General features: G+C 41.1%; 1 protein-coding gene across 2 annotated transcripts; it reads left to right on the forward strand.

Annotated features, from left to right (window-relative positions):
• Nucleotides 1–426: 426 nt before the first annotated feature.
• LOC146685139 (uncharacterized) lies at nt 427–5,989 on the forward strand. 2 transcript variants are annotated; one of them, XM_085444245.1, is made up of 6 exons: nt 427–835; nt 1,371–1,724; nt 1,952–2,104; nt 2,679–2,780; nt 3,594–3,628; nt 5,289–5,989. In XM_085444245.1, the coding sequence occupies exons 1-6, from the start codon at nt 802–804 to the stop codon at nt 5,460–5,462; spliced, it is 852 nt and encodes a 283-aa protein (XP_085300371.1). In that variant the 5' UTR covers nt 427–801; the 3' UTR covers nt 5,463–5,989. The 2 variants fall into 2 exon arrangements, with proteins under 2 accessions (XP_085300371.1, XP_085300372.1); XM_085444246.1 differs by having other exon boundaries at nt 1,374–1,724.
• The last annotated feature ends 8,094 nt before the right edge of the window (nt 5,990–14,083 follow it).

Raw genomic sequence — 14,083 nt, forward strand, 5'->3', positions numbered from 1 at the left:
TTTGGTCAGAGTTTTGTTACAACACAATATTAAAAAAATAAACTTCAAATAAAGAAGAAAAGAATTATTACAAAAGTAAACACTTGGTAAATATTTTCCTTTCCTCCATTATTGTGTTTAGGTTTGGGTAGAGAATGCATGAATTTCTGAACATTAAAAGATGTTATGATACACAATTTAAAATAGAAATTTTAAATAAATAAAGATTTTATTTCTGAGTCTTGTGATAAATGAAATATTAAATATTGTTTGTTTGCATACTGCCCCTCTTTAATTTCCAAAGTCTTTAACTGACTTTCATTCATTTGTTATTTTTATGTCTGTTTCATCAGACATAATGTATTGAGATCAAATAGTTAAACAACGGTGCATTTTATTGATCAAAAGTTCCAGATATGCCTCTGTGAAAAACATTTTTGCAGAGCAGATGCAAAAATAGCCTTTAGGAAGATTGTAGTGTTGTGTTTGATCTGATGAAAATGGAGGACTGACAGCATTTTAGTACAATGAGCAAGTCTAGTTTATAACTAATAATGTATAATTGTAGTTCAGTAAACCTCAAGCAGTCAGTTTCTTTTGAGCCATAAAGAAACACTGTTGCAATAGTGTGTGTGTGTGTGTGTGTGTGTGTGTGTGTGTGTGTGTGTGTGTGTGTGTGTGTGTGTGTGTGTGTGTGTGTGTGTGTGTGTGTGTGTGTGTGTGGGTGGTTTGAAGGCGTGACCTCGTCATTAAGAGAAGTAAGAAGTTCCTGGTTTGAAGTGAAGAAGAACTGAAGCAGCATTAAACCATCAGAGCTCTGAGATGAAACACACTTTGCTCTGCTTCATCTTCCTCAGTGAGTAAATTCTCTTCTTATTTCTGTCACTTTCTCTCTTCTAACTTTTATTTGTCTCCATTTTATTGTCATTTGTATGTAATCAGCTGGCTTTACAACTTGCTTCACTTCTTTGTTTTCTCTCATACAAATTATTTCGTTCTGTGATTAAACTGAGTGTTTGGAAAAGAGTCACTCAAACATGCAGCTCATAGAAAGGACACTTTTTAATATTTATAAAAAGATAAAAGCCTGAAATATAAACATACGTCGAATTTAAAGGTTTACACAAACTTCTGCTTTTGCATCACTGCATTGTGCAAATCATTTTGATTTCACTTTTAACCCCAGAAATGACTTTTTGAATTTTTATTGTACATTTAGTCTGCAATCAAATATTTTTTTTCTCTATCCTTCTGAACATCTTTGTAGAGCTCCTGAAGCAACACTGACTTATTATTTATTTCATATACTGAAGAGGAACAACACAGTGACAACCATCTGTCTTAGTTTAACATATAAGAAGATTGTAACTAATGATTGTTCATCCTTTCAGCAGCACTTCAGGATGGAAACACTGGTTTGGTCAAAGCACAAACTCTCACCTACAGAGCAGAGGAAGGAGGAAGCATCACAGTTAAATGCAGGTTTAATTCCTCAGGAAGGAGAAAACTCTTCTGTAAGAAAAAATGTGAAAATGGAAACATTCTTGTTGAAACATCTGATGATGCAGCTCAGAACGGCAGATACAGCATTAAATATGTAGAAAACAAAGGTGTTACCTCATATAATATTATGTATGTGAGCATCACACAGCTGAAACAGTCTGACTCAGGACGGTACAGGTGCTCTTTGGACATTGCTCTACGGTTTGATCCAAACCATGATTTTGAGCTGATTGTCACAGAAGGTGAGTTTCTGCTAACAGTCGTGTTTGTCTTTGAAGGTGTGACAGAAGCTTCACGTCTCAAAAGCAGCTACTTTTCCTTCAAATCACCTACAGATGTTATATTTATCTGAAACATCAAGTTTCATCAGTTCTGCTGTCAAACAGCCCATAACCACGTCAGTCACATGCAGATATATAAACTGCTTCAAGTGGTCTTATTATGACTCTGATGCTTTCATTGTTCACAGCTTCAACCACTTCAACACCAAACGGGACTCTGAGACCTTTTTCAGCTTCAGTGTTTCTCTCATCAGCCTCCACACCACCAACAGCACAGAGTTTAAGCTCAACTTCAGGAAGCTCCACACCTTCATCAGCCTCCTCTGAAACCAAACATGCAGGTACAATATACTGGGTGGCTGTCACTCAGGAGGTAGAGCCTGTCATCTGCTAATTGGAGGGCCAGTCGTTTGATCCCAAATTCCAGTGTGCTCATCAGTGTCACTGTTGGATAGAAAGCACAAAAGTGTTTGTCTAAAAAGATGAATAAGGCAGGTCATATGAGTGCTCGAGTAGAAAAGGGCTTTGGGTTCATAATGTGTTTTTATCAGAGAACTACAAAAGAATGACACATTAAGAGCTGTGGAAGAAGCACTCAGATCTTTAAGTGACTTAAATGAGAAGCAGGTGCTCAATGCAGAAAAACTTAGTGAAAAAGTAAACAGTTTCTATGCTTTTGAGTAACTACTTCATTAAATAATTTAATGCAGAAGGAAACTGAAGTCAGTGGTTTTAAATAAAAATTGTTCCATCATGCTTGATAAACAGTTTGTCAGGTAATGTTTGAGGAACTGTTTTCAATCTAAAAATACACATTACTCTGTATGTGCACAACTTTACTGCTAAATGAACAGATGTTGAGACCACATGTTTACACTGTGAGTAAAAGAAATCTTCTCTGTTAAACTCCTGCAGATGTTCTGATTTATGTGGGTCTGATTCTGCTCGTTATGATCGTCGTCTTATCAGCAGCTCTGCTGATTTTCTACATGAAGAGGAGGACCACTAAACCCAGAGGTGAGGCTACAGGAAACAAACACAGTGTTTTCATCACATTTCATCACAGTAAAAATTATTTTCTCACTTTTTCATGCTTGGATTAAATATTCTGTCAATCAACGCAAATGTCAACATGCAGCATGTGTAATATGCTCCTTTGTTCAGTGTATTGTCATCATAAACACCTTTAAAGCAGATTATTTACCAAAGTGTAATTGTCATTTAGATTTATACACGGAGAACAAATAGAAAAGAGTTTTTCTCTTCCCCAGTTTTCCACCTTTTGTTGTATAAAATCAGCGTAACTCTGATCCAGTCACCACGATGAGAGTGTGTCTACGTCATGTTAACACCAGATAATCTCAGACTGACAGAGCTGCTGTGAAAACAGACCGTTGGACTGAAAGGTGTTACTGATCGGATGGTGACGATCACCAACAGAGTCTCACTTGGATATGTTCAAAAATAATCCTTCAAAATTACAGTTTTATCAAATAACCATAAAACAAACAGGGAAACATGGCACCATGGTTGATCTGTCTCAGCTCAGAATGTCCCAGTTTGCATGAATTAAGTCAGGTGTGACGTTTCTGTCACGCTGTTTTCACCTTTGTAGTTCAGTCTGTTTGTAAAAAGAGCACCAGATGTTCATTTATGACTCACAACAGAATCTGACTGATATGATTTTGATTCTTTATCAGTCATGTGTCTTATCTAACTGTAGTTCATATGAAGTTCCTCATATTGTTCCTGTGTTTAGTTCCTCAGGTTCTTCTTCCTGTTATGTGTCTTAAAGACAGCTGTTTATTTTCTGACCTGCATGTTTTTCAGGACCTCCTGTGGAAACAGAGTATGCTGACATGCAGGTGAGTTTTAGGACCTGTGACACACATCAGCTTCGTTATTGTTTGCTTTGTATCTGTCAGCTGGTTTGTTCTCCTGCTGAAGACCATCGGGTTCTATGAAGATATTGGAAAGTGTGACATACCGTGCAGGTCACTTTCTGTAGAAGTGTCTTCAGTTTATGCCACCGCCAACGACCCCCAGGCAGATGGAGTTGAAATTATAGACCTCACACCCGCGTTCTCTTTTGACATTGGGGCAGAGGCTGGTAGGAGGAGTTGGCTGTCTGGTCGGGATCTGGGATGCAGGGCTTCCCTGCTGCTGCAGGGGCAGTCTGCTTGTCTCCACCCAAGGGAAAAGGGGTAACATCTCCTGGGTCTAGGGGCGGATTGCCCCTCTGGGGGCGAGGGTACCTGGACCTGGTGTGTAGAGTATGCTTGGGGAGTGTGAGTGTGTGTACGGTGTCCTTTTCTGTTTGTCTCCACGTTGGGCGAGCGCTGAGTATTTGTATATGTGTGCATGAGGATGGGAATGCATGCTTGTGTCTGTGTGTCAGGTTGGGTATTAGACTCCATCTCTCTGGGAAGATCTCACCACACTCCCTGTCAGTGGCAGATGCCCTCAGCCGTCGGTGGTTGGTGTGTCTCAGTGTTGGGGGCTGGGCGCTCAGGTATGTACTGTGCACTCCTGGTGGCTGCTTGGCAGGGCCTGGCGCCTGTGGCTCAGCTCCTTCCAGGAGGGTGGGGTAGTTGTGGATGGTCCTCCTTGGGCTCGTGCTCTGGGGGCCTCTGAATGTCTGGGGTTTGGATCTCCTGCATGCATGCTCATGCCCTGGGGAACGGGGCTATGGCTCCCCACACCTTCTAGCGGACTGTTACATGGAGTAACCTTTTGAATACAAGCACGCTCACGCATACAGGTTTGCACACAGGTGTGCACACAGGTGCTCACAGACACAAACTATATCTTTCTGCTACCTCAAAGCACATCGTGCACTGTTGGTCACGTGCTGCACAATAACATTCAATATTTAGTATTTACTGTTGGTTAACACTTATCTAGGTTATTGCTGTGGTGTTGTGTTTATTGTGTTGCTCTCTTTTTGCTTGTTTTCTTTTTTTTCTCTTTCAACAGCTGAGCGAGTGGATTTTTTAGTGTCTTCTAGTGTCTTCTCTCACTGTCCCTCTTTCCCTCCTTCCTTTCTTTCTTTCTTTCTTTCTCCCTTACCTATCCCCCAGTCATGTCTGTCCGGTCTGTAATAACTTGAAATAAAATAAATAAATAATAACAACAAAGACCATAATGATCCACTGGTCAAAATAAATCCATTGGACATCTTTCTTGGCCTCCAGACAATAATTCTGATTACTTTAGCAATCAGAATTATTGTCTGAATTATTCAAGTATCAAATGGGACAGGCAAAACATATACATGTATGTATACACACAAACACACACATATATCTATAGATATATATACACATATATATAAACACCTTTCTGGTGGAAAACAAGTCTATCAAAAGTTGTTTTGTTACAAAAGTATTTTGAAAGATGATTTCAGAGGCTTTATGATAATTAAAGGGTTGTTTTGGTTTTTGGTTTTCATATATTTAAGATTTTTTTTAATTATAACATATTTTTGGAGTCTAATGTTTGATCTCACCTCTTTATCTCTTTAAGGCAGATAACCTCTGCTACGCTGAAGTGCATTTTCCCCACATTCCTGTCACCAGCAGCGCCCCCTGTGGTGAAGCAACTGATGTTGTCTACTCAATGCCTCAGGTGGACCTGAGTACTGCCATCCTCACCAAAGATGCTTCACCTCCTCTGTACGCTACTGTTGCCTCACTATGAATTACATCAGTAGTGTTTTTTTAAATCTGTCCTGTCGCGCAGAATAATGGTCTGAATGCTTTGTTGTGCCAAACATATTTGCTTTCCCAAGAGGAGCACCATAGACTCTTTTTAGGTTTTTGTTTTATTTATTTATTTTATTTTATTATTCATATTTTTCTCTGTATAGATATTAAGCTGGAATGGACAGGGGGTGAGGGATGAATTGGCAAAAGACAGGAGAAGAAATCAGAGGACTAGAAGAAGAAAAAGGAAAGAAAAACGAGAGAAAACAATGAGGGTGGGGGAAAAATCGAGTTTGAAGTATGCAGTTATATAGCCTGAGGTTAAAGTTGTTTTTATTAGAGCTGCTTATAATTTAGCTCAACAGATATATAATATAAAAATGTTGCTTTTATGATTCTGGATGAATTTAGTGAAACGATTGCAGAAAACAGACTGCTTGGAAACAAGATATCTTTCAAGGAAGACGAAAAGTGAAGAGATGCAGTAATCTACATGTTTTTAATGAAAATAAACATGAACATTGGCACTTTTGACAGTGTATGGTTTTTTTTATAAAATAATTTATAAATATTAGAATACGCACATTTCCTTCACTTCTGCAGTGGAAATATTTAGACTCAGCTTCTTCATAAAAACAATATTGTAAAAGAAAGCAACAGGACTTCTTAAACTTTTTGAGGATGTTTCATCTTCAGTTCTAAAAACCCAGAGGTGGAGAATCCCAGGTGTTTGAATCCTAGTGGTCATTGGCCCACTATTGATCATGTGCCTCATCAAATGAGCCAAGGTGTGAAAAACAATTTTGGGTGAAGCCATATTTATTGCCCCACACCATCATGTGATCTACTGAGGTCACCTGATGCAAGGTGTGAGTTAGGATTGAAGGACCTGGGAAGGGATCTCAAAACTGGTTTGTTTGTCGATGGCTGATAGGTGAGCTCATAAATCACCACCTCTGTTCAATGATGGTCATTTACAGTGGACATAGACGGCCACTTTAGAAACACCTGTCTTCTTGGTCCGAAATGGGAACACTGGCACTCTTTAAAATATGTCTTTCGTCTTTAAAGAATAAGGTGCAGATGTATATCTGAGTCTCGTCCTGTCGAAGTGGCTCTTCTATGTTTGTCATGCTTTTATGGGGTGGATGCTCCATGGACTCACTGCACACCATACACAATGTTGCTAAGGTGTTGTATTTATTGCCTGTTTTTTTCTAGCTTTCCAAGTTTGTAATTTGTTCCTGTTATTTATTGATTAGCTTGTGTTTGAGATTTTTTCCCTTGGGGTGAGCTAGTGTTTGTCTTAGGGTCTGTCCTGGTCTGAAGTGCACTGGCATGAGCACTGAGTTTAGCTGAAAACCTGCTACATAAGGGAGCTCTTGGTGGTGGCGGATGCATCTCTCACCCTCTCCCTCCCTTATCTTTCCTGCTTGGCTTCTATGTCCTTGTCTAGTCTCGTCTAACTCTAACCCTCAGAGAGACTCTCAGTCTTGCTCTCTAAAACCTGATTTGATCAACTGGTCCCTTACCAAAATTGACACCCTACCCTCGACCAGAAGCCTAGGCTCGGAGAGCCTGATTGTCCTGCAGAGACATTTGCTGCTGGATACTCAATGGTCGGTTGCGTCGGGTGCTTGGCGACACTCTCGATGGAGGACACTGAATGACATGACACCATGATAACAGAGTTCTGGCTGATCGGAGATGGCTCGGACCAGGCTTATCGAAGAACAAAGAAAGCGGTTACAGCTGTTCAAAACCCCACAAGGCTGGCTGATTGACAAAGGGCAAGGCATGAGTACTGAGACTGTGTTTATTGAACGCAATATGGCTTTGCAACGGGAAATTAATAGACCTGGTGACCAGTGGTCGACATTAAGAACAACTGCAACTTCTTTAATGCTACCTGTTCCGACCTGTCTCCCCAGTGTGATGTTTGTGTAATGTATGAATGGTTGGAAGGGGTCCAAATAAAGGATTCATCATCAAAACACTGTTATTCCAGCAACATGTTGTTAATCATTTTTACCTTTTTACTTCTTATGTATTCAATCATTAAATGTACAAAGTAGCAACAAAAAATATTTCTGTATATCTAAATTACGTGATGTTCTGACTACAACGCTGCTAAGCAGCTGCATGGCTCATCAAATAAATTAAGTTAATATAGGACTGAAATTGGAAACAGTATGTGTCAATGCAAGATTTAAATAAAAGTGACAGTTGGAAGCAGAAAAAAACCTCTTACACTCATACAGAAAGTTTTACAGACAGCATTACAATGCTCAAAGAAAAATATAATAACAGTAAATACTCCAAGCAAACTAAATAAAGCATGTGCATGTGCAATTAAAATAAAAGTGACAGGTTTTTTAAAAATAAATGTCAGGGCATTGAAGGTAAACAGACAGAGGGAGAGGATGGTGATCACCTGACAAAATAAAAACAATGTGGGCTTTATAGATATATGGGAAACTTTCTGGGGAAAACCTGGCATTGTCAGGAGAGACAGCATCCATCCCACTTTGGATGGACCTGCTCTAATTTCTAGCCAATCTAGCCAAATGTAAGAAAGACCCCAAAATGTGACTAATCAGAGGTGTGACCAGGAAGCAGAGTTCAAATCAAATCAAATCACTTTTATTGTCACATCACATGTGCAGGTACACTGGTACAGTACATGTGAGTGAAATTCTTGTGTGCGAGCTTCACAAGCAACAGAGTTGTGCAAAAATACAATAACGTAAAATACTCAATGGTCGGTTGCGTCGGGTGCCTGGTGAAGCTGCAGAGTTGCAGTCTCCTGTTATCGACCCCCAAAAATGTGAACGTGTGAAAATGAAAGCTTTAATATGGCATTAAATCTATTATTAGACTCAACTGGCTTCTCTCAAAATGTAAAGAGCCCACTATAAAAAAAAAACCCGTCTATATACCCCGTATAAAAAAGCCATCTGTAAAACTAGAACCTCTTACTATTCTTCACTGATTGCAGAAAATAAGATGAACCCTAGGTTTGTCTTCAGCGCTGTAGCCAGGCTCACAAAAAGTCAGATCTCTGTTGAGCCAGAGATTAACTAGTTAATTTAACATTAACTAGACTTGGCTGACCAACCTGTGCACTGCCTGGCTTTATTACAAGAAGGCCTATGACTCGATGCCCCACACCTTGATCCTGGAATTCCTAGAATTGTACAAGATCAACAGGACCCTAAGAGCCTTCATCAGGAACTCAATGGGGATGTGGCGGACAACACTAGAGGCCACCTTCAAGCCAACAGCACAAGTCACCATGAAGTGTGGGATCTACCAATGAGATGCTCTGTCCCCACTGCTGTTCTGCATAGGCCTGAACCCCCTCATTGAGATCATTGGCAAGACTGGCTACGGATACTGACTATGGAATGGAGCAATCGTCAGCTCATCCTCTATCAGGCTGTATGCCAAGAGAGAATAAGACATCGATTCACTGATCCACACCACCAGGATATACAGCAACAATACTGGAATGTCGTTTGGACTGGAGAAGTGTAGTCAGATGATAAAAAAAGAGAGAGAAGGTAGTCAGAACTGAGAGGATCAAACTACCAGAAGGGAACATTACAGACATGGAGCACAGCTACAGTGGGGCAAAAAAGTATTCAGTCAGCCACCGATTGTGCAAGTTCCCCCACCTAAAATGATGACAGAGGTCAGTAATTTGCACCAGAGGTACACTTCAACTGTGAGAGAACGAATGTGAAAAAAAAAATCCATGAATCCACATGGTAGGATTTGTAAAGAATTTATTCGTAAATCAGGGTGGAAAATAAGTATTTGGTCAATAACAAAAATACAACTCAATACTTTGTAACATAACCTTTGTTGGCAATAACAGAGGTCAAACGTTTACTATAGGTCTTTACCAGGTTTGCACACACAGTAGCTGGTATTTTGGCCCATTCCTCCATGCAGATCTTCTCGAGAGCAGTGATGTTTTGGGGCTGTCGCCGAGCAACACGGACTTTCAACTCCCGCCACAGATTTTCTATGGGGTTGAGGTCTGGAGACTGGCTAGGCCACTCCAGGACTTTCAAATGCTTCTTACGGAGCCACTCCTTTGTTGCCCGGGCGGTGTGTTTTGGATCATTGTCATGTTGGAAGACCCAGCCTCGTTTCATCTTCAAAGTTCTCACTGATGGAAGGAGGTTTTGGCTCAAAATCTCACGATACATGGCCCCATTCATTCTGTCCTTAACACGGATCAGTCGTCCTGTCCCCTTGGCAGAAAAACAGCCCCATAGCATGATGTTTCCACCCCCATGCTTCACAGTAGGTATGGTGTTCTTGGGATGCAACTCAGTATTCTTCTTCCTCCAAACACGACGAGTTGAGTTTATACCAAAAAGTTCTACTTTGGTTTCATCTGACCACATGACATTCTCCCAATCCTCTGCTGTATCATCCATGTGCTCTCTGGCAAACTTCAGACGGGCCTGGACATGCACTGGCTTCAGCAGCGGAACACGTCTGGCACTGCGGGATTTGATTCCCTGCCGTTGTAGTGTGTTACTGATGGTGACCTTTGTTACTTTGGTCCCAGCTCTCTGCAGGTCATTCACCAGGTCCCCCCGTGTGGTTCTGGGATCTTTGCTCACCGTTCTCATGATCATTTCGACCCCACGGGATGAGATCTTGCGTGGAGCCCCAGATCGAGGGAGATTATCAGTGGTCTTGTATGTCTTCCATTTTCTGATGATTGCTCCCACAGTTGATTTTTTCACACCAAGCTGCTTGCCTATTGTAGATTCACTCTTCCCAGTCTGGTGCAGGTCTACAATACTTTTCCTGGTGTCCTTCGAAAGCTCTTTGGTCTTGGCCATGGCGGAGTTTGGAGTCTGACTGTTTGAGGCTGTGGACAGGTGTCTTTTATACAGATGATGAGTTCAAACAGGTGCCATTCATACAGGTAACGAGTGGGGGACAGAAAAGCTTCTTACAGAAGACGTTACAGGTCTGTGAGAGCCAGAGATTTTCCTTGTTTGAGGTGACCAAATACTTATTTTCCACCCTGATTTACGAATAAATTCTTTACAAATCCTACCATGTGAATTCATGGATTTTTTTTTCACATTCTGTCTCTCACAGTTGAAGTGTACCTCTGGTGCAAATTACTGACCTCTGTCATTATTTTAAGTGGGGGAACTTGCACAATCGGTGGCTGACTAAATACTTTTTTGCCCCACTGTACAAGTATCTGGGGATCCCACAGGCAAATGGGAACCACGAAGAGGCTGTTAGGAAAGCTGCAACCGCCAAGTATATGGTTATTAGTGAGTGTATGTTAAGCGGAAAGAAGGAGGCCAGGGACTGGCCTCGGGCAGCAGAAACCCAAGAAAGAGCAGGAAGAGGAGGAACCATCAAGACCCCCGGGCCAAATTTGGCCCACAGGCCAGAGTTTGACACCTATGCAATAGACACAGCTGTCAAGGCACACTACCCCTGCGGGCATACACTGACTTAGACTTTGCTCTCAAGACACTGACATGGAGTCTCACTCAATCATCTCGGTCGGTGGATGCTTCACCACACCATTAAGCATCCTCTTCGTGGTCTTCCGGCTACAGCCACTCCCACACACACACCTCCCTATGCATACACGCATGAGAACAAAAAAACTTGACAGCAGAGCAGTGCACACACATTTTCACAAAATATAAAAAAGTCCACAACTGCTCAGGGACCCTGGGTCGCTCAAACCCAGGTTGCTGACAGTAACCCCCCCCCCCCTCTAAGGACCGGCTCCCGAAGGCCCAAAAACAATCACCAACCAAAAACAGAGTTCAGACCAACCCAGGGTGGGTGGTGGGAGGTCTAGCACGGAGAGCTAGAGCCTTCCCAAAATAAACAAAAGGAAAAAACTCTTCCAGGTTCATACTCCCAAAATCCGACCATGCATCCACCAGCAGTATCTAAATAGTTCCCACAAAATAGTGGAGTCCAGTGGCGGCTGCGTTGCAGCTCAGGCGGCCATGCTGGACGTGGACGTGCAGGCCGAGCAGGCCGTGCTGGACGTGGACCTTGTCCCTCCAACGTGCTGACCTCTGGCTCGGATTGACCGGGTCCCCCAGGCACGCTGACCTACGGCTCCTGCTTGGCAGTTTCCCTCAGCACTACAGCTGTATATTATCAGTCATCTCTGGTTGAAGCGTGTTCACTACAGCCGTTTCCATCATTTTCACACCATTAACAACCGTGTGCCCTCCTGCATTTCCCTCCTTTACATCATACTTACCCCACACTTCCTCTTCGCCTCTGTTCCCTTGAAGTCTGTCCATTGTCCACTGAAGTCTGCTTCGGTCGTCACTCTCTCCCCCCGGTGGCACTCTTTAACACTTAATCATACTTGCTGCAGAATTTCTCTTTATTCTAACTGAAATCCAACCTGTGGGGAAAACTCACTGACAACACTCATCATCACAGCTTCAATATCCAGCTTTAATTTCATGATTCTGTCTGGCACTCTCTTCACCTCCACAACACTGTTTATATACTCCTGCTTCAATATTACCCCTACTTAATTTCAGTTAATCATGGTAGAGCAGATTGAAACAAATGAACGATTATTTACATGACACATGACATGATCCTCTATTTTAACATTGAAAACACATTATCCTGGGTTAAGCTCAGCCAGCAGTCCATGCAGATCAGCTGAAGCTCATCTAAACATGCTGTTGCAGAGGATTAAGGGGAAGCAGCAGTGAACTGTTGAAATGGTCAATATTAGCCAATCATGTATCCTCAACACATACACACAGTTCTTACATGTACCTGTATACAGAAGTTTGCAGCTCTTTACAAGCTGTGTTGTGAAACTTTGTGCATGCACAGCAGAAGTATAACAGCACATCACTGCGAGATGAAAAAACACTTTTTTGATGTGGTTATTAGTGAGTGTTTATTTTGTTATTGTTCTTCTTGGTTTAGTTTCTTGTTTAGTTTTTAATGTCTGACTGATCAGAGAAACTGCTCTCTGAACATGATCATTGTTTAAATAATCTAACATTTTACTTTTCATAAAAGTTTCATAAAAGTCCTGATCCTGAGGTTTGAAGGCGTGACCTCATCATTAAGAGAAGTAAGAAGTTCCTCGTTTGCAGTAAAGAAAGAAACGAAGCAGCATTAAACCATCAGAGCTCTGAGATGAAACACACTTTGCTCTGCTTCATCTTCCTCAGTGAGTAAATTCTCTTCTTATTTCTGTCACTTTCTCTGTTCTAAGTCTTATTTGTCTCCATTTTATTGTCATTTGTATGTAATCAGCTGGCTTTACAACTTGCTTCACTTTGTTCTCTCTCATACAAATTATTTCGTTCTGTGATTAAACTGAGTGTTTGGAAAAGAGTCACTCAAACATGCAGCTTATAGAAAGGACACTTTTTAATAGTTATAAAAAGATAAAACCCTGAAATATAAACATACGTCGAATTCAAAGGTTTACACAAACTTCTGCTTTTGCATCACTGCATTGTGCAAATCATTTTGATTTCACTTTTAACCCCAGAAATGACTTTTTGAATTTTTATTGTACATTTAGTCTGCAATCAAATATTTTTTTTCTCTATCCTTCTGAACATCTTAGTAGAGCTCCTTAAGCAACACTGAATTATTATTTATTTCATATACTGAAGAGGAACAACACAGTGACAACCATCTGTCTTAGTTTAACATATAAGAAGTGAAGGGAAAATCTCCGTCCCGGTTTCCCTCCAAGGCACGAGCACCGATAAGCAGAGTTCTGTCCTTTCTTTAGTAGATTCCTAATTATTCAAAGTAACACTCAAGTATGCCGTTCAGCTGGGTTAGTTACAGCGCCGGGAGTAGCTTGGGAGAACAAGGAAACACAGACTGCTTCAGGTTGCTTTCCCAAATCAACTCAAAGGTTTATTTAGTACATAACAGCTTATATAGAGGAAAAAAAGGTTCGTGTGTCAGCAGGTTCTCAGTTCAAAACCGGTACAGACCAAATAAGGAAACGTCTTCCTGCCTTGTGAGCAAAGAAGTATCCTTTGTGTAGTTTATCAGTTCAGCTACAATTTATGATCATTCCAGCAAAATACACTCCTAGACATAGAATACAGAGTTCTTTCATTAGTGAATTCTGAAACAAACCACCTGGCCTTTAACGAGCCTTTTTCTAAGAGATAAAGAAGGGAGGATGGGAGTAAGGAAGTGGTCTCGTCTCTGTGGTATTTTCGACCTTGGGGTACCAGCCTGTGAGTCTTACACATCAATTCTTGGGTCAGAGAGAAAGAGAAAAACAACTAGTAAATGGGCCTTATTGAGTAACTCTTTTCTGTATAATATCACTACAAAACAATATCCTGTAAATGCTACCATGGTATCAAAATATCACAACAAGAAGATTGTAACTAATGATTGTTCATCCTTTCAGCAGCACTTCAGGATGGAAACACTGGTTTGGTCAAAGCACAAACTCTCCCTCACAGAGCAGAGGAAGGAGGAAGCATCACAGTTGCGTGCAAATTTTATTTCCGTGAAAGCAGGAAACTCTTCTGTAAGGAAAAATGTGAAGATGGAAACATTCTTGTTGAAACATCTGATGATGCA

The sequence above is a fragment of the Copadichromis virginalis genome, linkage group LG20 (genome assembly GCF_057382275.1).
Source record: "Copadichromis virginalis isolate Kocher_CV1m ecotype Utaka linkage group LG20, C_Virginalis_male_GT1.1, whole genome shotgun sequence".
Taxonomy (NCBI): Eukaryota; Metazoa; Chordata; class Actinopteri; order Cichliformes; family Cichlidae; genus Copadichromis; species Copadichromis virginalis.